Source organism: Melanostigma gelatinosum (genome assembly GCF_949748355.1).
Source record: "Melanostigma gelatinosum genome assembly, chromosome: 8".
In the NCBI taxonomy this organism is placed as follows: Eukaryota; Metazoa; Chordata; class Actinopteri; order Perciformes; family Zoarcidae; genus Melanostigma; species Melanostigma gelatinosum.
The window spans coordinates 22,089,887-22,116,827 of NC_136641.1; the positions used below are offsets into that span (position 1 = coordinate 22,089,887).

General features: G+C 41.5%; 1 protein-coding gene across 1 annotated transcript; it reads left to right on the top strand.

The window, feature by feature from the left end:
- Positions 1-7,729: 7,729 nt before the first annotated feature.
- Positions 7,730-26,628, top strand: LOC306780494 (chemokine-like protein TAFA-1; the record flags this gene model as incomplete). Its single annotated transcript, XM_079272892.1, has 5 exons — positions 7,730-7,860; positions 9,063-9,204; positions 25,307-25,447; positions 26,281-26,405; positions 26,596-26,628. The coding sequence occupies exons 2-5, from the start codon at positions 9,063-9,065 to the stop codon at positions 26,626-26,628; spliced, it is 441 nt and encodes a 146-aa protein (XP_079129018.1). The 5' UTR covers positions 7,730-7,860.
- Positions 26,629-26,941: the final 313 nt, after the last annotated feature.

Genomic DNA, 26,941 nt, shown 5'->3' on the forward strand with positions numbered 1-26,941 from the left:
ACGCAGCCGGCCCGGCTATGTCAACAAAGCAAATGCAGCTTCTTTAAGAGGGGTCAGAGTTGTTGGTACCATGCTTGGTACCGTCATAACTTCTGTTTAACAGGTGAAAGTCCTCGTAAAAAAAGTGGTGTAAAATACAGTAGAGGGAACAAAAGAGAGACTCACTCTATACATCTACAGTATACTGTATATGTTGTTTTCTGCTGTTGAGTTATGGCAACAGCACACAATAGATGATAGGACCATAGACTTATCAATAATGCATAAGCTAGTAAGAGAAATGACAGGCACTCTGCTGGTAGGCTCTCTCCAGAAGCAAGCCATAAATTTGCAGGGCAATAACAATGACTCTTCTCAGGGGAATAAAGGCCACCCTCTGCTCCCCATAATCATAAACCTGACTCACTCTTCCATTGGTTGGAAGAAAAATGATTCCTTTCCCACCACACAGGAGTCATACACAGTAGGTACTTCAACCAGCCAACTTGATATGCAATCATCTCTCTTTACAGAGGAAAGAATACAATTTCAGGTTTTATATTAGCTATTTTCCTATTATGCCTGTGAAGGTGGAGGGAACTAGTGAGCACAGTAATGGTGAAATGAAGTTGAACACCACGTGAAAATATTCAAAACAGACTTCCAGTAATTCTTTCACTTCGACCATCGTCTAATCGTGTTGTGCAGTCTGCTTCTTGCTTTGTGGTGGATCTTTCTGCATGTTGTTTATACCTTCTTTTTTCTTCCTGTGCAAGAAAACATTGATTTCTCTCCACATTTACAAAAAGTCAGGATGTTTCTCTCACTTTTAGCAAAGTCATATTCTAGAAATATCCTTAGTTTTTTGTCGAGGGTGAGAAGATCGATACCACTCTCGTATATTATGTCGGTTAAATATAAAGCAAGAGCCAGGGGACACTTAGCTTAGCGAAGCATAAATGCTAGAAGTATTTCCAGTCTTTGTGCTAAGCTAAGCCAACCAGCTACAGACCATATCTTCATACTTACAGTCCAGATATAAGAAGGGTATCAATTATCTCCACTAACTGTTGGTAAGAAAGCAAATAAGCAAAATGTCAAACTGCAAATCAGGAAATTGGTCCCTTTTACAAAAACATTAAAACGGGCACGAGCTTCTTTAACTGCACATGGGCAGCTTCCCCACTTCCTACCCCCTTGCTTGGACCACACCCATCTTCACACTCTGCATCCGTTTTGATCTTTACTAAAGAGCTGTACATTTTCATGACTGCATCTTGCACGGTTGTGACACTGTTGCAAAGACAAAATCTGTTCACAGACGGAAAAATAAACACCTGGGGAAGTACTCGAAACGGCTGGTATTCCTGCCACAGTGCGTGTCTGCAGGACCACAGTTTGTCATGAGGACTCACACACAGAATAACAAGGTGTAAACAATACCAGCCGCACGCTGTTACGCGGCTGGTAAATATTGCCGTTATAAAGAATACTGTTATAAGTATGAGATTTTTTTTACCATACTTATAAAAAAATATAGAGTGAAGCACACAACGTACTGTGAAGGGTAAGGCTTGATGTTTTGGTGATTTGTGATTTTTATTGAGTTGGAGTGTATTCATGAAATGGAAGTACTGACTGTTCCTCCTGAAGAACACAAATATACGAAGCTAATGACGCGAATACTGCAGAAAAATACAAAAACTTTGCTCTCGGAGGTATTTACAGTTTTGACCAACCAAGTCCACAAGTCAAAACACAGAGTAAATAAATGAATTTCTTTCGAATACAATTAAAAAATACATTTAAATTCAAGGTTGACTTTAAATGCAGGCTGCTCTTTGACTTTACTTGTCTTCACAGCCACAGCACACAGTTCGTCCTTCTCATCTGTAGCAGAGTTGCCAAATACCATCTATCAATTGTTGACCACCCAACCATCAGATAACAGACATAACATTATCACGTATAGAACAGCTGAGGTTTCTCCAGCTGTTCAAGTCATATTCAGCCAACAGTGGCCCAGAACAAATACTCTTCTGGGATGGAGAGCGTCGGGGTGGGTATCCACAGTCAACCCAAGTGAGCCGCCTTTAGAGTGCAAACAGCAGGTTTCAACCCATTTGGGCTTCATTTATTGTGCTGAGTGCTTTCCATAAAAGGTTGCATGAGGCACTCTGACCTTGTCAGGTTAGACTGAGAGTTCTGCTGAAATTCCTTCAAGTCTGCAGAGGAGATCGGCAGAGATTTGACATGTTTCTCACTGGTTTCATCCTGAATTATGGCTCTGTATTACGCCCATTTTATGACTAGTTTTTGGTATTTGGCAGTAGCAGCAAAAGAAAAGAGGATGTATTTATACAATCCGGCATCAAGTATAACATAAAAAGACACAACTCTTTGCATGAATGATCTGGTGTGTGCATTCCTGACGTACAACATACGGCAGTTACAGGAACATGAGCAAATTATTATGTCCGTGTCATTCAGGTGCTAATGTAAACATCCGGACGGCAAACGTAGTTTCATCTCAGGCGATGAATAAAGGCCTCAGAGGAAGACTGGCAAATTCAATTACATGAACAACCACAATTTCGGGGTTGTCATGTGTGATGAGATGGAGCCAACAGGACTTCAATGTGCCATGTCAACCGTATGAGAGGAGGACACTAAAGGCAATGACGATGATTGATTGTATGACTTTCAGGAGAACAAATGTCAAAGATATAATCTCCCTGTTTAACGTTTGTATCCGATTCTTCAATCTTAAAAAAATACAGAATGCACATGACACCTGGCATATACATTCAATCTCTATTATTAATACAGCCCCAGGCCGGACACTTAACCCAGATAATAAATAGGAATAAAAGCCACCTATGGTATCAGTGTTTTTTCGTCACCTATATGCCGGAGAGGCAGCAGGTTTTACAGTAGAAAATCTCAGGAGGCACAGAGGCGGTTACTGGAATGGAACGGTGAAGCCCAGAGCCAGAAGGCAACAGCATCTGCTCTCTCTGGAGACTGTCATCAGCAGTTTGAACTAAAAGAATGGCTACTTATGTTGAAATGCTCTATTTTTGACTTCCCGACACTGCAATACTGTACCCCTCTTTGTTAATTTGAAATTTTCATAATGTGCATGCAATGACATTTAGCTTAATGGTAAGATCAAATAGTGTAGCATTCAGTAAATGTCAATCGGTCCAAGGAACTAATGAAGAGAATTTCCAGTTTTAAATTATATGCTTTGAAATAAAACAGAACTAGGCATGCATTACGTTGGCAAACCTTTTACCTGAGTTTTCTCATATCAGGTGGAGAAACGTTTGTGTCTGGGAAATGAATGACGTGTTTGGCCTGAGAGAAATATGCATCACTCTTATCCACGGCAAAGATACAATGGAAAAGATTAATATCCTTAAAATAATCTATTAAATGTTAAGATCAACTGATGTAAAAGGCGAGACACTCAATTTCCATTAAAACATGAGGGGTTCAGTGAATTGAAAAAAAAAAAAAAATTCCGCTCAAGACTTCAGTTACTCTAATAACAGTTTGGGCTGATTCTACCCACTAAGAGATTAATACTGCTGAATAAGATTCAAAGGCCAGCTTCTCACACTGCCTTCTAAAGATGATCTTATTTCTTACTTGGCTGAACTTGTGAGTTGGCTCATGCAGATAAAGTAGACACCAACTTTTTCCCATTGACCTTTCCAGAGAGGAGCAGCGAATGCTTCAGAAAACAAAAACACTCAATGAAAATGCAAATGAAAGGGGTCCCTCACTTTTTCACTCGAGGTACTTTTCTGGCAGTGATTTATTGATCTCACGGAGAAGATATTTGAATTTTCAAACCAACAGCAAGATAACATTATCTTATTTTGTTGAATGTTTTCGCACCACTTGTCACAGCAATGCAATCAAACAGCCTGTAAGGCAAATGTGAGGATTTGTGTGAAATTACTGCAGGAATGCCTGTGGAAAGATATGACTTTTATCTACAAGAACTCCCCCCTCCTCCTTTCTTGTTCCGAATGCATTGCGTGGCGATGCATGACATGATCTACAGTATGTTATATATGCCTAATTGCAATTGGCCTCCTGGGAAAGGAGTTATTGTAATCAACATTCATTTCATCGTAAAATGTCACATGTTTTGTGGGGCGGCTCAACCTTCAGTGATTCCTGTTGTGACTCGATTAGGCACTGCTGAGGGGGAAGCGAAATAGAAATGCTAAATAGTTTTTCCCGAGACATCCCCTGCTCTCCCACCTTGAGCAAAACACAATGATTTATTGACATTTTTACTCTGCTTAGCCACCCTCGGCATAAAGTAGCAACAAACACCTTATCTTGTGGGCATGCCATTTGGAAAGGAAATTTGACATGGAATCAGACAGGCGTTAAGAGTAAACCCATATTGCTGCCATTATTTGTAAAATACATGACTTTATATTGTCTTTCTGGAGATGTAAGAAGAAGCACGATGTCCCTGAGAATCTCATCACTGTAGGTATGTAACATTCAGGCCAGAAGCCCGTGGGAGCTTATGGGCCTGTCCATGCTTCCTGGCCATATCTGTGCCGACCGTTTTAGATTTAGGAGACAACTCTTGTGAACATTCTTACAAAAACTGTCTCTTTTTTTTCATAGTTACTGTTCAGAGAGCAGCCGTCAGAACCTTTCAGGGAGGAGTCCATTGAATTAGCAGTGCATGAACCTTCTTCAGACAGAAACTGGTGGTCTGCGGGTCGGGAAAAAGTCAGTTTGATTTGTTTGTTGCACTGCAAGAATGACAGATCAAGATTCCTTTTTTTCCCAGAAATGGAATAATTTCAGTATAAAGTTAGCATTTTGTGTTTTAGAATTTAAAGTAAACAGGAAAGCACAATGCAGTTCAACACACTTCAAGGGCAGAGTCAGATTTGTAAAGTTTGCTTGTGCTTCTCCTGTATGAGTACTGAATGTCAAACATTTATCTGTATAGACATAATTTAGCTTCAACAAACAAGCATGACGGATCAAGAGGTATTTATTATCTTAATGTACATGGTCATTTTACCACTGAAGTTAAAGGATTGATATCTTATGTAAAGACAAAAAACAATGAATTGATCCTAACACATATTGCCTGAGAAGCCAAAGTCTCATATTAAATATTCCTCTGTGTCACATTGTTGTCTAAAATACAGCTTTGCACTGAATGCATCCTTCAATATGTGCGCTACAATTTATTTTAAGTCAATCCCTCCCACATAAACCGTCCTGCTGCCTGTAAAAGCCAGAAATATACTTACTTAGGTAGCTCACCACCAGTGGGCCGTGTAGGTACTGCAAAATGGTTCGATTAAATAAAAAATGTAATCATTTTGTAATGTTAAAAAAGCATGATTTTATGGGATGCAGAAATGTTTGAAAACCCGGTAAAAGTATTTGTAGATGTAATGCATGACTAGTTACGTTGAATATCATCACGCCAATCAAGACACAACCAGGTACAGAAAAACGTGTTTTGCTACTGTTAGCTAGCTAACGCTCCCTCGGATACAGTGACACAGAATGGATGGCTTTTAAAATAAAAACGTGATGGGGGAGACAACCCTGCGCATGTAAAAGCTCCTGGTGAAGAAATTTGACCCTGAATTTATAAAACTTGGATTGATAATGGCAGGCAGTAACGCTGAGCCGACAGCACAATGTTTTAAATGAATTCCTGTCAAATGAGACGTTAAAACCATCGAAGCTCCAGAAGCTCCTAAAGAACAGGGACAGTCTTCAGGCACAACAGAAAGTCATCACAACATCAACAACTCAGTCAAGAGTCAATTTAAAAGCTCGCTATATGGTCGCTGCAGCTTGTAGCAAGAAACAGAAACCCAGTGTATTTTTTCTCATTTTTTGGGGGTTTCGGCTTTACTGTTTTCAACATGGCGGCCGGGTCATAAACGTTCTCATTTTAAAGCTAAACAGTACACTGAAATATGTTTCAGGAAACATTTGAGGCAAGAAATAGGCAATGCAGAATCTTGATTCATGTTTCAGCGCTGCCTAGTCCGACAGTTTGATCGGTATTGGTAAGCCATTGACAGCTGTGTTAGAGACTCCTTGGCTCTGATTGGTTGTTGTTCTTCGGGCACGGTGGAATCTAGAAACTTTTCTAGACGCTTCTAAGGATTTTCCGCCATAGCTTTCGTTGTACTCTTAGCTGCTGCTCCGTCGCTATGGTCTCTCCCATATGGCCAACCAGAGGGGGGAGCCACTCCAGCTTTAACGGCTCCGTTACCTCCGATGTGCGCCAACAATTCTTTATATTTCTTAACAAACTCCCTGAGAAACAGATGGCTTGAATGAAATGCAGTCCTGTGTCAAAGCACAGTGTCAACATGGGAAAATCTCTATGAACAATTAATGACCCTATCTTCAGAAACCATTGTTCTGCACAGAACAACTCAGCAATTTATGCTATTTGGCTTCCTCCTATATGTCCCAAATCCCCTATGCACAGAGTAGATTATGCCAAAACCTCAGACGTTAATGCCGCATTGTAGTGTGCCTCCACCTCAAGCAGTTTCTTGCTGTTCCTCTCATTTCTTCTTCACTCCTTCCTGAGCAAGCATCAAAATAAAATGTGATGTCTTTATGCCATAGAGATGGCAGTGTGAGCTGCAGGCCTTGGGCATGTTCTGCATGCCAGCGATAAAAAAAAATCCAGACACAATGCAAAAGTAGAGCTCATGTCGTGAAGGCGGCGAGGAATGGGGAGGATCGAGTTGTTTCCCACACATACAGATCGCAACTGATTTACTCAAAAGAACAGCGCTCACTCCCCTTCTTTGTTACAACACCATTACATCTCCATCATAAGAACCCCCCCCCCCCCACACACACACACACACACACTGTAGGTGAAGATTACCTTCGGCTGAATGCACATTATTATTTCTTTTCACAATTCGCTTCCAACTTCCTCTTCTGCTCAGCTTGCTAAAGCATGTTCTTTCCTAATCTTCTTTTTTGCACCTTCCTCTAACGACACAAAGGTAAGCTAGGGACCGAAGTTTCCTTCTTTCCCTCCTCAAGCGCTTGCATCTAATATAACACCCTGACTCTCTCGTTAAGTTTCTTGGAATAACTTTTACTCACTTAAAATGATGAATTATGTTCTTGATTCTCTTTATGTGGGGCAGAGTAAATAACTTACAACAACAAAAAGGAAAAGGAAAAAAAGGGAAATGTTCCCTCGGGAGCAAAATAAAGCCATTCTAAATGTGTAAATAATCGTTAATCGTGTGGTCACATGGTGACGTGAGTGGTGCCAGTTTCCATGATTTGCATTTGTCAGAAGCATATCTGATCAGGTGGAGTCCCATCTAATCCAGAGGCAGTCTGGCTTTAAGACATGTGATACAATCTTTACACACAGCGAGGCTGTACGGGAACATTTGTTTCTTAGTGCTCGCGGAGGGGGGACTCGCAGAGAGAGTCGCTGCTCAGAGGCTGCCTCTCACTGGAAGGATGCAGATGGTGAATGGAGAGATTCCACTACAGTTAATTAAGGAGCACTCGGCACGTGCCTGTAAATGCGAAGGGGCAAATGAATTCAGTGTCAGTGGGAGCAGCTCCTCAAGGGGATGCAGTGATATTTCAAAGGTGGAATTGAAAGAGCTGTAAATCTATTTCCTGACTCCGGCTTGACGGTCATTTCTGAATCACTGGACTGTTGCTATCAAAGTGTGGAGCAGAGAGGCAGAGGCACTGGAGTTCCCTTCTCGAGCTAAATTCAGAGTTATTGGATGGGATCAACATGAGCAGTATTTTGGATGGATTTATGTCATTCTGTTGAGATATTTACATACTCTTTGTTGGGTTGCTAAGGTAAGATTTCTTTCTTTCTACTCTGGCCAAAAATAATAAAGCATGCCATTGTCAAGAGATTTAGCTTTTTTTGCAGAAAACTGGCAAATCATACATTTACCTTGAACATCTGTTTGTATTTTAATGCAAAATATTCACACATAATTATATTACATGGCACATTGTTGAGATAGACAGAAAGCAATTTTTTCTGGTATTTTATTCCAAGATATGATTTAATTTTGATGATACAGAGAATTGAAATCTCCTTCGTGATGTTTATTCAGCAATTTTGCAATTGTCTGCACTCTGCCATTGTTACTTTAGATGATTAAAGCACAGTGAAAATGTGAAAGGGCTGAAAAGTATTCTGCACTCCTGAGTAGAGTCTGGAGAATGCACTTATTTTATGAATAGTGTAATGGATGCAATTCATCATTTTGATCAAAGTTTGTATGCACTTAAAACAATTCAATATCATGCTGAACTCATATCCTGAATAATTAAATACAAAAATATCAAAAGGCTATAATAAGAATTAATACATTTAAAAAGATGGTTACTAATCTAATGCTTGTTGGCCATTTGTTGCTGTCAATATAAAACCGCTGAAACATTTTGTATTTTCACCTTCATAGATTTCCTTCATATCCACCCATCTCCTATGACCAGGAGCATATACCTCGCTGTTGTTCTACACGTCCTTTCCCTTTTTTAATTTCTAAACAGCCTGGTGAAACATTACAAGGCTTTTGATTCCTATTACTGCTGTGTCACTGTCACGTTATTCTGACAGATACAGAAAAGCCTTGGCAGCCAGCTGCTTGCAAAATCTTGTCTTTCTTTAAATTTGATTTAGGTGTTGAGGCAGGAGCACAGCTCAGGAGTTGAAGGGAGTCAGCCTGTCAGGGGAAATCTCTGCTGCATGGGAAAAACTCCCCAGGGATCACTCCACATTTGCAGCGTTGTGGCTCAGGGACAAGACAGGGCGAACTAGGAAGACGAAACAGTGAAGAAGTCATACTTATATAATCACGCTAATGATGAATTCCAATGACTAAAAGACTGAGGAGCGTTAAGGCCAATTATAGACCAGAGTGCTTGTACAAATATTATATTTTGTATACAAGTGTGTGCGTGTGCTTGTTGGGGGGGGGGCGGAGGTTTAAGGTTGAGAACATGATGTATTTTGCTTTGACTCCACCTCTGCCGGTCCTCAGCAGATGTGTCCTGTCATGTCCTGGCTGCTCTGTCTGTGCCTCTGGGTCAGTGTGACTGCCATTCAGCTGGGTCAGGCCACTTTCTACGACACCATCCAGCAGCATCATGGGACGAGGCCTGGACGAACCACCATCCACATGATCGGTGAGTCCTTTCTCTCCTGCTGTGGGTTCTACGGATCTCTTAATTAACAGCATCAAAATGAGAAGCAAATGTTTTCTTTAAATGTCATCTTTTCAGTTCCTGCCACTGGCCCTCGTTATGTTACTGTCGCATCCCGGGTGCGGTTGCTCCGAGATAATAACAACATCTTGACTTCATTACACTCATTGATATATTATCGGGTGAGCTTGGACTGACAACCACTTATTCAGCGAGCACATTTTACAGGGGCTATTTTTTCATTACGATTTGATCTTGATAGCATGAGAATTTCTCGACTAAAGATCACAAAGACAGACAAAGAATGCCTTTGCGCTTTCCTTCTTGAGCTATTACAGTTGATATTCATGCTACACTGCTCCTTCTCAATTTGATCTGTGCGATTGTGGTCCCTGTGAAATTGAACTGAATAGAATATCACCAAATCATTGCGGTCAAACTTTTTTTTTTCATCAGGCGGATGCGTGCCGTGGTTATGGTAAATAATTATGATCTCAGGACTCAACAGAGGAGAGGAAGCCGAATGCTGTCAGAACTTCAAAGGGAGAAGTGGCTGCTTGAGCGTGCTGGTCCTTGGTGTCTGTTATTTCCTCTATGTGCCGGTGCACCTCAAGCATATCAGCAAGGGGTCTTTTCAATACTCTCAATATTGTGAGTCAGACGACTTTCTGTTCCAACACCTACATTTCATTACCCACGTATGCACATGTGTATTGGAGGAGAAAAAAAATTAAGAAGAAAAACTACACTCGCAAATATCTTCTAAAAAGTGGTCTCATGTCAACAAAAGGGAAATGGAATTAATATTTCAAATGTGCATTCAGGTACATCTTTGGAGACAACAAGATCAAAGCGAAGAATTTGAATCCTTCAGGACCCTCTGCCACTAAAGGTGTAAATGCACTGTCATTCCGTTTAGCATAGTATGGCTAGTCCTCACTCCTGGATAAATGAGATGCCAGTTTTATGAGAGGAAGATGGGAAGCCTGTCTGGATTGATTCTGACACTGGGCCATTTGTTCTGTGCTGTGTGCCGTGTGCCTGTTGGATTGGTGGGAGGATTGGGGTTGACGGGTCATGAATTGGTGGCAAGAAGGCCATTGGTTGCAGACCATTGGGCCAATCATTAAAGGCAGCGAAACGCCACAAGTTCACGGAGACTGGTATTACCAGCGGAAATCGAGATTACAGAGGCCAGCGGGATCACTTTTGTCCTTGCCAATAGAAATTTAGATCGATTGGAGGATGTTGTTTCGAAAACTAAGTCAATCACGCGTAGCTACTTTGGAAACAGCCAAAGTGTGACCTGATGTCAACATACACAAACTCTACAAATTTTTAGGTGTAAATAAAAACACCTGTCGTGTGAAAAGGCATTCGAGAAAGTAAGATTACAGATTAATGAGCGGCATCCAAATGTGTTCTCAGTGATAATTACTTTTGACAGCATATAAGCAACTGTTCCACTCGTGCACTCAGATATTGACAGCCTTATTGCAAAGAATATGTGTCCAGAAGTCCATTAGCTGGATGACCCTTGAGGGGGTGCTTGTGTGTGCTCAGTGATTCGGACAAGGCAGCCGGTTTCCCAGGTCTACTTACAGATTGCTGCCTGCCACTCTCGTAGATATGCTTACGGCTGTTCTCTGCCTTCCTGGTAGAGACAGTGTTGCTTTCTGCGGTATGATTCATGAGGGGCTGTATTTATTTGGTGCAAAGAGCGTGAACTGCGCACGAAAGAGAAAATATTGTGTTTGTTGTGCGTCGGCGGAGATGTTTCTTTAGGGGTCATGCATTTCTCAACCCCTGGACATTGCCAGAGGAAACCACAGAAGAAGAATTCTCCTTACATCGGTCATTGACTTGCTAAACAGAAAAATAAAGTCCCACTTGCATCGATTTTGAAACTTAATCCAGCATGAAAATGTGCTTTGCAGGTGTGACAAATCACACTGTCAGGAGTAACATCTCAGCTCTTGTATGCTATTTGGTAAAGACTGAAATGTATACTGACTGCAGAGGGAACAAAGGTGCATTGAATGTGTGGAGCAGCAGTCTATTTCCCACAAGAAATCCTGCCATTAGTGATGCAGTGCATCATGTGCAGGTGATAACGGAGACAAAAAGTATAGCGGCTGCCAGCGGCGGCCTTGCTCTGCTTCTTGCTTACTCCCACCAACAGTCGGCTTTGTGGGGTCAACCTGTTCATAAATGGAAGGTCATCTCTTCTCAACACTGTGCGGATAATCTCTTGCTCGGTGGTTGCTGTAAAATGTGTAGCTGCGAGTGAACAAGCATAACGAGATAAGCTGTTCAGAGCAGCAGAACCAGGGATAAAAGCAGAAGTATCTCACTTGTAAATATCCACAGTAGCTTATAATTTATTCAGCCTTAAGTCATAAATACTTTACTCTGTGTGATATCCGTCTCACTGTCTTCCTCTCGCATCACACTACTATGATAGTCCGCTATAGCCGCTGAGTTATCCTCCCTCCTTAGTCCCGTCAGTGCCTCTTAAAGATTTACCTTTTCAACACAGATGTAATTTCCAATGTTTTCAACAGTTTTCAGATTTCTTTCCAGAGTGAAAATACCATTAAAATCCCTCAAGTCTCCCCTTCAGGAGCTTTAATGAGGAGTAGAGGATCAGGGCTTCCAATGCACTCAAACAAAAGAAACCACTCGCTGGTAAAGCTCACAATGAAACAAACATGAAAAATGTATTCCTGGGCTGTCACAAACAAAGGTTGTATCCTCTGTGCACGGTTTTAGACACTGACGATATAATAGCCTTATATAATGCATCCTGGAGGCACATTATTTTGACATGCATCTTCCTCCACCCCCTCCCGTAGACCTCCTCTCAACCATGCTCTCACTAGTGTCATTGCTGCTCCACTGCAGTGTCAATGGGAAGTGGCGTGCAGCCTCAGCCGGAGGCCTCTCCACATCTGGAGCTCTGCAAACCCACTTTGTCCTGATGTTGTTACACATGCAACTGAGACGCCGAAGGACCCCTGACCACTCTGTAAAACACGAGAAACTTCCTCTGGAGCCTTCAAAGTGGATTTCATTTGCTTTATTGGATCTGTAGTAAGAAGAGACAAGGCTGGTATATTTCACCAGAAATAAACGATTTATGTAATTTCCTCGGTTAGCCCGAAAAGAAAAATACATATTTAAGTAAATGAATCTAAGGACAATCAGTGGCCTAATTATTACTGTATGCTCACAGCTACAAATCTGTTTTACATATTTCAGTATTTCTCATTTATTTCCTCTTTCAGACTATGAATTATTCATAAGAGAGAGCTCCTCTAAGCTTGTGGATATTTGTTTAAACGGCATGTTTAATTGAGGTCTTTCAGCCAATTCTGTGCAGGGGCTGTGGTTTGTGGTCACAACGCTTATATGCAAAATTAATTCATCTGGCCCACAGCTTAATTAATGAGCCAGCTTTTTCTCTTAAGACGACGCCAGCTGACTACAGCAGCTGTTTCTTCTCTCGAATCCCTAAGCATTAATAAGAGGGGTGTTAACTGCAGGCAAAGTCCACAGCTCGATACAGGGTCACGGTTCTTTTTTCAAACCAAATTAAAATTGCCTGTAAACTCCTGAACATACAATTAACAATAGAAACCTTCACCCAAAAACACATTTTTTACAATTTATGCCGAGATATAAAATCAGTGAAGTAAATAGAGACAGTGCAGGCGATGCGGTTCTACTTGGGCCCTTGGGGTGGGGTGGGGTGGGGTGGGGGGACTACGGAGAGAGCAGGCCCTCTAACAATGTATTGAGTGAAGAAGCAAGTGATTCTGATTGCCATCCTGGAAATATACCTCTGTTCAAAGAAGTAGTCCATTTATAGTACTGTAGAAAGGTGCACTCTGCAGAGTACAGGTTTTCTCCAGGTGCGTCTTCAACGATCACTGCTGTATGGTGTGATTGAATGAATACAACCCACTGTTTCCACCCCGATGGGTCTCTAGGCACAGAGTGTAGCGGCTGGGGGTTGGCGATGCCCTCAGCTGTGTTATCACTAGCGGCCCCTACCGGCCGGGGGGCTGTTAAGAGTGTGAGTGAGGATGCCAGCAGGCAGTCAACGGCAGTATAAAAGAGGCAATAAAAGGTGTTTTGAGAAAGTGTGGGTCACCGCAAACAAGAGAGGCACATGGCTGGACACATTATGTGTTTGGGTAGTCTGTCCATCCGGTCAATTCTTGTGAATGCAATATGTCTGGAATCCACTGGAGGGAATTTCTTCAGATTTGGCACAAACATCGTGCTGGACTTGGGGTTGAACCTAATTATTACGATTTCACACACATGTCTTAGCGGATAAAAGGATTATAAGTGATGGTATTTTGGACAGACATGGATGTAAAGTGTAACTTGACAGGTTGGCGGAGGCATAAAACCGCAAGGCAGTAATTCTAGTTTTAGTAAATAAGACAATAGAGACAACAAAATGAATTCCTATTCCACATTAACTATAAAATAAAAATAAACAGTTAAAAACTAGAATGAAACAATAGTTTCCTTTTTTGATATTTTGTCAAATGTAGATATGTAATGATTGCTGGGTAATATGTATATTTCCATTGTCCAATGTCAAGTCTCCTTTGGGCGAGATTATTTGACAAAAGATACGATGGTGTGTGAGTGGTTGTGTGTGTGGGTGTTATTCAAAATAATAAAAAATAAGTAACTAGCATGCACTAGGGCCAATCGTAATAATGATTGGGGCCCATCTACCTTACGCCACTGTATAAGATAATATATATTAGAAGAATAATCTAAAGCAATGCTAGCAGCTCTGAGAGACTGCACAGCTGTGCTTTGAGCTAAATGCTAACATCAGCAACATGTTCACCATCTTTGTTGCCAATTAGCAGGAAACACAAAGAGACCCGTTGCAGGGTTAAAGAATATCAACATTGAACAGCAGTACAGGAGCTGGGCTATAGTCAACCACTGTTCCAATTTTTCATTCTGGAACTCAGACTTTTAAGTCCTGTAATTTGTAGGATGTAAGCTGTGAGTAGGGGGTATTATACTAAAACGATTATTTGAATCAGGATAGAGTGAACTGGAATAAACCAAATGTCCTGTTCCAAACGGCTAATGGGGAATATACTGTTCCAACTGAAATCATGGGGTACATATATGTTACAGCACTGCCACCATGAATGCCTCTGGCCAAAAAACGAAAAAGCATCAGTGCATATAAAAGAGTTTGCTTTTTAATAACTGCAGACCACATTTTGCCTCAGAACGGCATTATTAGTTGATCTTTTGTAAACCACTTTGCTCCGTTGGGTAGAAGAAGCGGAACATGATCTTGGGATCATTAGCAAGATTTTAAGACCCCTGTTTTGTTTCGTAGTTGGCAGCAGTTTTCTAAATATGTTGTTGTGACAGCCGACATAGCTGAAGGATACTTGACTCCGAAACCGTGAGTCCTGATAAAAGCGTTCAGCTTGCTTTAATCCAGAAATAGTCCAAAACAAAGCTCAGCTATCACAGACACTATTGTGTAACCAAATAAGTGTTTTTGCCCGTATTAGACAATGTTCTGGAAACTGATTGTACCTGCAGAACATTTAGAACTTTACGAGTAAATAAATCAGTGGCTTCTAAACAGAGTTTATGTCTTACATTAATCTTTCATATTGATAAATGTGTAATGATGGTGTCAGGTGTAATTGGTTTTAAACGGCCACTACTGTGAATCGTGTCTCTGCATTAGAACAGGGTTGTAGAAACCTTTGAAAAGGGATAGAGTTTTAAAGAAGGGGTACATTATATATTCATTGTAATTAATTAAAATGTAAACATTGTGGGAAATAATATTGATAAATAGCTGGTATGTTTAAGTCCAAATAGCTCACAGCCATAATGACAGGTAATGAAACAATGGGCCCTTTGCTTCACTTTGGGGTGTTTGTACTTTTCTTTTTTGTCGTTTCACATCTCTTGGAGTCTGTTTTCCTTCTCTTTGTGGCTTCACAGATACAGAAAAGGACCAGACCGTCTTTGCATTGAGTTTGAGTGACTTTCCAATGGGAAATATTACAGTCCCTTCATACAGAGGTTCTGGTCCAGGGACTCAGAGCCCGTTCCCGTTAGGCCCGTTCAGTAATACATGCGTGATACTTTGCTGATGCACGTGCAGTACACCCTGACCTCAATGCTCAATGCGTCCTCCGTTGCAGTATTCTCTGAACAACTGGGGGTGTGCAAAACACATCGCCTGTGCAGAAGCAAAATGTCATCGAGTGTTAATGAAGGAACGTCTGTTCATTAAACAATGACAGGAAAGTGAACGCCACAAATCTGAAGCACTTTATCGCACCGTACCGGGACTCTTGTCAAATTTCAATCTTGGGTTAAGCTTATTTGAAGTCACACCCTTAAAGCCACTGAGTTACAGGGTAACAGACTATTGTACACGCCGTGCCCGGCACAATGATAGCACTTCAAATTTCTCTTGATGAATAACACACACACAAAAAATCAATCCAAGCTCTTTTATCTTTTGTTCCCATGCCAGAGAATCAAAACAAGCCCTCACAATGGAAAGAATCCCATCATCACCACACTTCACAGTAATTGCTGATGTCAGCGGTTGCACAAGCCTGGGTTCATGTGTGAGCACTGCTCCTCTTTAATTCAACATTTTTTCCCATGAAACAAAATCTACTGCTAAACTAATGATAGCTTCGTGTCCCCACTGTTTGTAAATATTATATCAGGGAGCTCAGACCTTCTTGTCTTATGTGTACTGAGGATTGTTCCTGCCAAGGTGAAACGCTACTCTGCTGCCTATTTTCCTGTGAACCCACATTAAATGGAGAGTAACACGTTTGTCACGGGGCGTTTTTGTCCCTTTTTCCCTTTGTGGATGATGTTCAAGGTGTGGCAGTCGTCAGGCTCTCCCTGCTCTTTAGAAGGTGAAAAGGGTTATTGTCACTTCACTGATGGCCGTTCGTGGTGAGATTCAGATGATTTGGCGACACACTTGTGAGACGCCTCGTTTATTACAAAGTAGTTAAAATTGGGTCTGTAAATTCCGAGTAATCGCATGTGACTAATATCCTACCATCCCAAATGGGCTCAGTGTGAAGAAAAAGTACTTCTATTAATTCACCCTCTGTATTTGTGGTGGTGAAAAGGGGATCTTATATCCTAATTTCTTTCTTTTTTCTTGTTGAAAGAATTACTTCTTGCCGATTTGGAAAAATGCTTGAGAGATCATTTCATATGGCATTGCCTTTGTGATTCCACAAGCCTATTTTAAATGCTTGGCAGGAATATGAAATTCATTATCAGTACTTAGACCTCATTAAACTGAAAAGAGGCATCTCAACTTACTAATTGGTTCCAAGGGGGAGGATAGTGTGAGAAATAAGCAAAGTAATTAATATTGGCTTTATCAGGCTCTATTGCAGATTTTAGGGTTTTTTTCTGCTCTAATATCTCCACAGTGTGTCATAAGTCATCTGGCATCTTTACACTAAAGATCCAATTACCTTTCCTGGAGAGACTGGAGTGTGCATGTGTGAAAGTTGGGGACAAAAGTCGGGAATATATTTTGTCCAATATGAACAACACAATGGCAGGATAGACTGAAACGTTTCATGTCCTGCCTCCGTAGATGAAATTACAATGTAAAAGCAGGTAAATGTCGTACTTTTTTAAAAGGATCATATTATGATCTGATACTGTGTCTTGTAATCTAGCTAAATGTAATGAAGCAGTCAGTAAAATATACATAACTACAATTTAAAACGTGTTCTATCGGTGCTGAAAATATTACACCGTACAGCAACACATCTTCTATACCTCCCTTAACTGCAGATGTGATCAAAATGTTGATCATGTGACACAGCCGGCGCCGTTGCATCAGACCGAATAAGTACAGAACCCTCTCCGCCAATTTCTCCCTCTATCAGCTCGCAGGTGTTGCGTAATCGTCACAGCCGACCCTTCAGAGTACATCATACAGCACGAAAGGTCATTTAGCTGTGTATCATGCATTAATACACGGTTTACATGTTGCAGGCACATTGGTACACTGCGTAAATTGTCTGTCCGGCAGTGAGAAGGCCAGCAGTCACATCAGAGACTAGCAGCTGTTCTCTAAAGGTTCTCTGACTCGACTCTCTCTCTTTTTCCTTTTCTTCCTTCTGAATGTAACCCTTTCATCAGCACAGGCGATCAAAAAATATGAAATACCAGTTCGGGACATTTGCCAGTTGGGGAAAAGGGCTAGAGCGAAGGACAGGAACAGCTTGACATTTAAAAATGAGTGACATCTCACTGACAGAAGACGTGTTTTTACATTATTATTTTTCTATTTCAAAAAGCTCAGATGTGAATGTGAGTTAGAGGAGGATAGCTTAGATAGAGTGCCTTTGTTTATGTGTTTAATGGACGTGAAAGCTGCTGTGCAATTGCTGTTGTACAGTGAATTTCTGGCATGCTCAACAAGCCACACATCACCATAAAAGCCAAATAACCACAGGTGTTTTTTTTTTTGTGCAAATCAAAATAGCATTTAATGCCCTTGATCAGGACCAGACTTGCAGTGTCCTGGGCCTGTGTTGAGTGTGACAACAGAGAGGACAGACTTTAAAGCTCATATGCAAATGCCAAATCCATTCCCTATACCACTCACTGCTTCCTCTGTTCCATGCAGTTTTCATGCATCTTGAAAGAACAGCAGCTCTTCTCTGTGTGTAGTCAATTTTGCATTTCAATAGTGTCACCCATCTTTGGCCCACTGCACAGGACCAATCTTACGGCCTCCTTGTGTGACACGCTGTCAAAACCGCCAGCCGTATTTCAAGACTTTCTATGCTTTCATTGTCATGGACAGTGATTTTTTTTTTGTTATGGTAGCAAATAGTAGTTTTGTATGCCTTGTAAATTGTTCTGATTCTCTCCAGCAAACCCATGCAATCTCTCCCATAAACAAACATGCACACACACACACACACACACACACACACACTCACGTGTAAACAAAAACAAACAATGTGCATTAAAAAAAAGAAATCCAGCTCGTTCAGAAAAAAATATCCTCAAGTGTTGACACCTTTGCTATCTGAAGCTTTTTCGCTGTTAATTCTCAAAACATTTAGAATTCTCAAGTTTGCCGGAGCGTTTGGTTTACACTAACACACAAGTGCTCTGCATTTTCTTCAGCCTCAAAACTAATTTGCCTCGCAGTTTATCGAGCAACATGTCACTCACTTTCACCCCAGCGTTTGTGTAGAATAACAACAGCAGCTTCAGATGTATTCACAGAAGGAAAGGTAAAAATAGTCACTCAATTTGTCACCATGCAGTCATATGTTTTGTACCTCTCACTGTCTTCCATCTGCATTCATTTGACATTCTCTAATCTGGCGCTCCCTTTTCCTGTCAGCGACAGAACTGCTGTAGCCTGCTGGCTTGGATGTCTGCAGAGAGCATGCACAGAGAAAGTGGAGACTATTATGGGTCACCTTGGATGCATTTCCCATTAAAAGGTGACAGGCATGCTGCTCTAAAACACGGACTGCCGTGGTTTGGAAATCCGGACCTGCTGTCATTTGGAAATTACTTTTAAGCTATTAAAAACAAATTACCGCAGGTCGCACAGACCCGGAATTTGCAGGGACTTACATGGACTCGGCGCTTGGAGGGAGCTACCGGTATTCAGATGCCACACAGTTATCAGTTATATCATCATGTGGCACTAAGAAGTGTGAGCCGAGTGTGCGTATTCAGTCCAGGGTGTACAAATGGTGCCGTTGGCTGCCAATCACCGGAATCCAAAGCCCTAGAGAGACAATAAATGAAATTGAATTGAGTCCCTTGGGCTATCCATTTGGCTTGTATATGGAGTGTAACAGTGACTGCTCGCACAGCTATCCTTTCGATCATACACTAAATCCATATTTCACTTGGATTATTCGGTTTTACTCCAATGATTAATGTTCAGAATCCCTCTATAAATTGCCCATATAGTACATTTTCATGTACACACAGTGTCGGACGCCTGGAACAGATGGCAGAGAGTGTTGCCATTCAGACCATATACTTGCTATCAGGATGTCCAGAGACAAACCACAGTCTGGGCTCATTACAGTGGACAGCGAGTCATTGCATACTTATTGCACACTGACGTTTCTATTGAGATAGACTGACCATTTTCCTCTGTGCAATGGCTGTTACATCACATTTGAAGACCCATTTACTGGTCCCACAAGAACTCTGCTCACATTCATTAGGCAGGACCGCAGATCCGCAGACATTCAGGATCGGCCCGACGCGTTCATGTCATGCATGATTTGACAGCGTTTGCCTTCATCGAGGCTTTGCTGTCCATAACTCATCTGATTTTGATGCGGCGTTGTTGGCTTCCAGCGTGACTCATTGTGCCAGAGACCGTCGGCTCGATGGCATCTGAGACCCTGCTGCTGCCAGGTGTTGTTATTTGTGTCGATAATAGCATTAGGGTTAAATGCTCTGACAAATTTCCACGTGGTAGACTTGAACAAAGCAGATCCCTCTGTGAGAAGTTGTGTAGCATGTCAGAGGGGTTGTTATGTTTCGCAAGTCCTTTTACTTTCACCATTCAATTTATTTACTGGCAACACACTGTGCATCTTGATTTGCAGACATAAAAGGAGCCATACTGTGATCGGCAAAGAATAGAAAATAATTGAATACATTTGAATTGAAGACCCAGAAATACTGAAAAATGGGGTCAAGATGTGTCCAGAATCTATTTTAATCTAGCTTTTTTTCTTTTGGTGTCATATTTGTATGTATATGTGACAAGGCAATCAATCGTTTGACGTGAAATTCGATTATGTTTTTCGAACACTGAAAAAGCTCCAGAGTTGCTACAGTTGGACTGGAGAGTCTGACAGCCTGCTATAGAGTCGGATGATAGAAAATCATGAGGCAGGCCCGCTATTGAGGCAAGTTATTTATTCTTGACCTTGGAAACAGCAGTTAACAAAAGAATCTCATCTCACCACCAGGTTTATTTGCGATGTTTCTTCTTTAACGTAAGGCTGAGTGCTTCTTCTTGCATTGACAGTTCAAATGATTCTCTATAAGTTAAAGTAAACAAATGTCTGTCAAGTCACTATCTGTCACCGAAAGAAGGCCCTTATGTTCTTAACTTTATTCTATTTTATTCTATTATATGTTATATGTTCATGTCTATATTACACTGTGGGACTGCGAGAAACGGCATTTCGAATTTTCTGTATGCATAACACATGTGGAAACTTTGACAATAAAGTGAACTTTGAACTTTGAACTTTGAACTTGAAGAAGTACCACAATGGTGGCTGAGCCTGTGGCTCGCTGATGAAAGCCCTTGCAATTGTAGTATTACTGTGTCTGAACGAGTGTCTGTGGTGACTGGTGTTCAATCGCCCCAAGTTCTCCCACACAACTTCCCTTCTCCGTTCTCTACACTGGCTCCCTGTAAGAGTTCGCATCCAGTTTAAGTCCAGTGAAAGGAGCAGCTCCTTCCTATCTCCAGGCCGTGGTCAAGCCCTACACCCCGCCCTACACCCCCGCCCGACCACTTCGCTCTGCTGCCTCGAGGCGATTGGTCGCCCCGTCGCTCAGAGGTCCCTGCGGCCGATCGACCCGGTCGCGGCTGTTTTCTGTCCTGGCCCCTCAGTGGTGGAATGAACTCCCCACTGACGTCAGGACAGCAGAGTCGCTGCCCATCTTTCGGCGCAGGCTGAAAACTCACCTCTTCAAGAAGTACCGCCCTCAGCCTTCCACTTAGCACTTAATGTATTCATACTCGTTTGTTGCACTTCTTGTATTCGTATTAGTTTGTTTCTGTACTTTTGCTCTGGTTTATGCTCTTAGTTGCTTGTTTAAAAAAAAGGAGATGCACTCATGACTTCTGGTGACGAGTAGTTCTCTTGAATACCTATGTTGAATACACTTATTGTAAGTCTGTTAAAACCAGTGAGAAGCCTTGCTGCTGCATTCTGAGCTACATTCCACTGTGAACACAACCAAGCAGACTCCATCTGCCGATGAGGATGGACCAAGTGGTGAGACGGTTTTTATTACTACATCAGAATGCATCTTACTTATAATAATGAATAATCATTTGAATGGTAGATGCAGACTAGGAAGAAGCACTCAGCCTTAAGTAAAAGTAGAAACATCACAAATAAATCAATGGTGTTTTTTTTTTACATTTTGTTATCTGCCGTTTCTAAAGGTCAAGAATTCGTAACTTACCTCAATAACAAGCTGTCAACTTGAGTAGTCAAACAAGTTAGACAAACATAATCATAGAGTTTCACATCAAGCGATTGATTGTGAGCACTTGAGAGCCATAGTGCCGACCAGAAGTAACAATATTATCCCCATTGTGTACTCCTTTCCACCACGATGTAAATATAAGCATTTCGAGTGCAGATGCGACCGAGAAGAGACAATTTGGACCAAACAAAATACAGCAAGCTATTTTTTTTTCCACAGCCAGAACAGACCAACAAAAGAAATCTCTGCACAGGAGAGAGCTCAACAAAAGAAACACCGCTAACAAATCATCCCAGAGACTACGACAGAACCTCCACTAATACAGCACAACAGTTAGGACTTCTGTCAGCGTTTTCAGGCCTGAAAATGAGCAGCGGCCTGTTGGGCGCATGTCGAAGGTGGCCACCTTGTTGCCTCACAGCCTCTGATTCCTGGCTCAGAGAAATAACGAGGCAGGAGCACAGAGCGTGGCAACAAAAACAGGCCGGTTCCAGTTGAGACCCTCTGCTTCGGTGTGACCCCTGACAATTTCAGTGTGACCCTTGTTGCCTGTCCTTCACAATGTTGCTGGAGAGACAACGAAAACTCACACACTCGCACTCTGAAGCTGTCATTGGAGAGGCTGACTTTGTCTCCGATAATGGGGGGAAATGGAAATACAGAAAACAATTATACCCTTGCATGGTTCCAGCCTTCACCTGATGAGAGCGTTCATCTCCAGCCATGTTTATTCTCCGGCTCCCTCTGAAATATTCATAATGCAAAGATGGGGTCTCGGAGCATGCAGCGTGTTGTACTTGCAGGCTGGGTGAACTTGAAAAATGCTCATCCGTGTTGCATCGCTTCTGTTTAAAAAGGCACCCGGTACACCTGCCAGCTGGAAATACCACACTGATTTGCATTTTTATTTGATTTGAATGCATTCTTCGGAGGTGATGATTTCCAAATATAGAGTCTTTGCTCTGTTCGCTAGCAACAAGCATTGCAAGTTAATTCTGTTGCGTAGAGTGTTTTTAATAGATCAAAGAGGAAATCTAGGGCTGTCTTACGCAATTAAGGAGATGCATTAAGAAGAACAAACCCCTGTGGGCTGTTGTTTTCAAATGATGCCCCACTGCTTCCACTGGCACATCACGATTAAAGTTGCGCAGACATGCCCTTTTGTTGAGTGCATCAGACAGGAGGCAGCATTCTCCCAGACCAGATACAAGATCTGGATATTTTTCAGTTCAACCAAAGGCTGTTGATGTTTTCTGACATGGGGAGCCAGAAGTCATCATAACCCCCCGAAAAACTCGACAGACTTGGCAAGAAGCAGCAGGAAAAAGACATTCATTCTCTCCTCCTCTCGTATGGAAATGTGGCTATCAATTTTGAAACTTAAAACCGCCTTGTCCAATCAACACCTTGACACTAGTGTTGTTTATTAATACTTGTTATTTAACTCAGCAAGAGCAGATTTACAACCAGGCACCGCACATATTCTGCATATCCGCGCATGAGAAGCACACAAATCCCGAATGAACTGCAATCAAGTTTATTCTGACTTCTCTTAAAAGTTGTATGGACATAGGTGGAGATGATTCTTTTCTTAAAAATAATGCAATGTGGTAGATATTAGAGAATCCAGAGTGAATCAAGCCCACTTCTATCCAGCAGCTCAAGTGGGTTGGTTAAGCCCCACAGGAGCTCACACGATGGTTCAATTATTTCTCACTGGTCCTTACTGACTTTAAGCTACTTTATGGCTGAGTTTCCAATTAACAAATGTTCTATGTAACAAAACGATCTGAAAATGTATGCGTCCCCACTCTTGTAATCCCATTGGACATGACTTGCGATCACAAAAACACTTAATTTTAGCCCCAAATTAGCATTTACGCAGTAAATAAACACATTTTCAAACTATTTTCGAGGCCAAACTATTCATCTGTTAGTTGATTAACAGAATATCATTTTGCAATAAGAGTTTAAAAATGTTTTTCTCTCAGTTAACTAATCAATTAACCGATCACTTGTTACATACATATGATTCCAACTATGCCATACTGTGCATTGGAGCAGTAATTATCCATTCATGCATCAGCTATGGATGCGTCATAAAACAAGCTATAAAGGAGTATAGTTATTGACAAATTAAAATATTTTTATATCCGCTATACAACTATGTTATGGGTTTTATTAAGTGTGTTTACTTATTCTAAATGCTGATTAAGGAATGTTGAAGTAAACACGAATTAATGTTACCACTTGGATTTATATATTGATTGAATTATGATTGACTGAGCTGCATTGACTGACTTGCTGTTCTAACTACGGTCCTTCTACGATGCTGCATTCCTGCTTCTAACTCCTGACGAACCAAAATATTCAAACGCAGTGAAGCGATATATGCAAATCCAGCCATGACACATTTCATGAACATTTCATGAACCCACAGCTCATTGTCAAACATTACTTCAAATCACTTTGCAGGCAAAATACCGGCTACTTTTTGCCCCCTCTCTACAATTTTTCTCTCCTCAACCTCCTTGATCTTGTGTCGTGCTGACGGGTGTAATTGTCAGATGGTCCTTTGCTGCACAACTCTCATATGTGGAGCGTCTGAGCGCAGTGGGTGGGAGAGGCCAGTGGTTGAGGTGGGTCGAGTCCGTTCGGTCCAGTCCTCTTAGCCTTCGGGGCAAAGTCAGTAGCTCGGCGATAATTGCATGGTTGAGCCAGTGTTCATATTCATGATAACCCTGAAGCAGGCCTCTCACACATCTCTTCATCAATTCAACAAGCTGCAGGGGTCTCGCTCGCTCAAAGAGTGTAAAGCACAATGTTTCTTGTTTACAGCACACTTGTGTCATGTTTCACAGTTATTTTTGAGATACATGCCATTAAGGTACCCCAAAAATACATTGCACAAAAGTATTGTAATACACCTTTTTTAAAACATGGATATGACAGTCAGTAGTGGAGGAAGTATGCAGATTAAGTTTACTTAAGTAAAAGGAATTGCATTGCAATGTAATAATAGCTTGTTGCCAGTAGAATTACTCGATTCTAAATCCTACAGAAATGAAATGAAAGGATTCTTCACTTTATTTAAATGAAACCATGAGAGAAATGTAGAGGCGAACTGTCTCTTTGGTGGAACTGCTTACAACTCGCATATGAAACAGGACAAAGGGCCACAAGCACGCACAACTGTAATAACGGGTGTACAGCCAAACAGCTTAGAAACCACTGGTTTAATGCATTTTATAAAGTTATCACGTTACATTTTCATCCTAAAAGTAGTAACTACAGTTGTCGGATTCATTTAATTTAACTTTTTTCATGGCAAATGTTTCGTTGTATGGGAACGTAATTTTTAGGAGACAGGGCTGAACAATTGATCTGTCCGTTATCAAATATTTTGGTCAAAGAAATATTACAAAACCAAGACAATGTCTTCTAAAGTCTCGTTTTGTCCGACCAGCCGTCCAAAACTCAAAGAAATTCAGCATTCAGCGATATAGAACAGAAAAACCTTGAAATTGCTTATGATTTTCTTACAATTGATCTAGGAATAAAAAGTACAATATTTCTTTCTAAAATGAAGAAGTATAAGGAGCCTAATAGAAAGTGCAAGTACCGACAACTAGTACTTGAGTAAAACACTGATGACAGTCTATGTCTGGTCACAAATGTCCACACAGTGAGGAGTTCAGATGTTCTCAGAAAGCTCTATTGATCACCCTTGAAATGCTGATTTAATGCAGTTTGTCCTCTGTGTTTTCTCTTCCCTTATCAGAGGGGGGCACATGTGAAGTAATCGCGGCTCACCGATGCTGCAATAAGAATCGTATTGAGGAGCGGTCTCAGACGGTCAAGTGTTCTTGTCTGCCGGGGAAGGTGGCTGGAACCACCAGAAACAGACCTTCATGTGTCGACGGTGAGTATTTTAGCATATAAAGGTAATGTGTTTTAATACAATGCTGCCTAGAGGTGGCACAAGTAAAACAGAAATTGTGGTTTTGAATGCAAGTCACACTGCAGGAAAAGAAAGGGTTCCATTTATTTTTTTTGCAAAGAGATGCAGAGGACAGCGGCTGTTGATGACATATATGGTATCGTGTCGATATTTCATGACGGTTTTACACACGCTTTGACAAATGTCTGCTACACAGACTCAATCCCTTGGTGCCGAGGTCTGACACAACTAACACACATTTTGGCTTTAGGAAAACCTCTCACCTGCAGCTTTTATCTTAAATCCTTTTGCAAATGTGACTGAAATCTCGGAGCGGTCAGAGGGAATAGGAGGTTGCTGGATGTCAGCTCTGACAGATCCCTTTCCTTCGCCACACATTACAAAGCATTTATTGTACTTACCCTATATTTAAGGCAATTTTCTCTCCTGACAGTAGAAATGTGGCATGCATTGAAGTCAAGTCACAGTCACATCTATCAATCCACTCACTGCGTGAAAAGCCCCAGTTCCACCCATAACATTCACGTAGCCTATGACTGCATCTAACAAAGAAACTGCCTCGTAATAGGTAATGGTTTTGCACAGTAACAAGTTGCTAGAAGCCCATACATGTGACACATAGAGCCAACAATCCTACTGCCACCTTTGACACGACGCATTTGATGATTAGGATTAGACACCCCCGCCTAATGGCCATCCATCTGCAAAGTGCCGTGTTGTGCAAATTGGTTTCGCACTCTGTTAGGGTGTAAGGCACCTGCATCACCATTTCTCTTTGTCTTCGTTGCCTGTAGCATCCATAGTAATTGGGAAGTGGTGGTGTGAGATGGAGCCTTGCCTGGAGGGGGAGGAATGCAAGACGCTCCCTGACAACTCAGGCTGGATGTGTTACGCCGGCAACAAGATCAAAACCACAAGGGTAAGGTAACCTCTCTTGACCGCGGGAAACAAGACGGTATGGCGGAGAGGTGGGCGACAAATGTGCAGCGCTGCGACGCTCGCTGTGGAATCAACAAAGCAGCATCGTTAGCGCGATTGAATTTCACTGCAAATTGACATGTTGACAACACTGTCTGACCCCTCAATTTCCTCCTTCTTTTTCTTGTCAGAACACTCGGCCATACACAACATCAACATATTAGCACTTTGCGGAATGGATGCAAGGGAACGCCTCTGGTGGAAAGGTTAATCTGCAGGTCAGCCTCTTAATTTATCTCTCAGCTGTCTTAATTGCTAAGCTTTGTGGAGGGAAAACACACAATTTATGAAAGTTAATGTGATTTCACATCATCCTGAATATGTCTTTCCTTCTTGTTTCAGCACTGTCACAGGACCAATTATCACAAAGACAATGAACCTGGTGTTGCTTTGAGAACTGTGAACACTTCTCAGATTAAAGTGTAAAAAGATGTAGAATACATAAAGCACATCCTGCTCAAGGCCACTGAAAATACT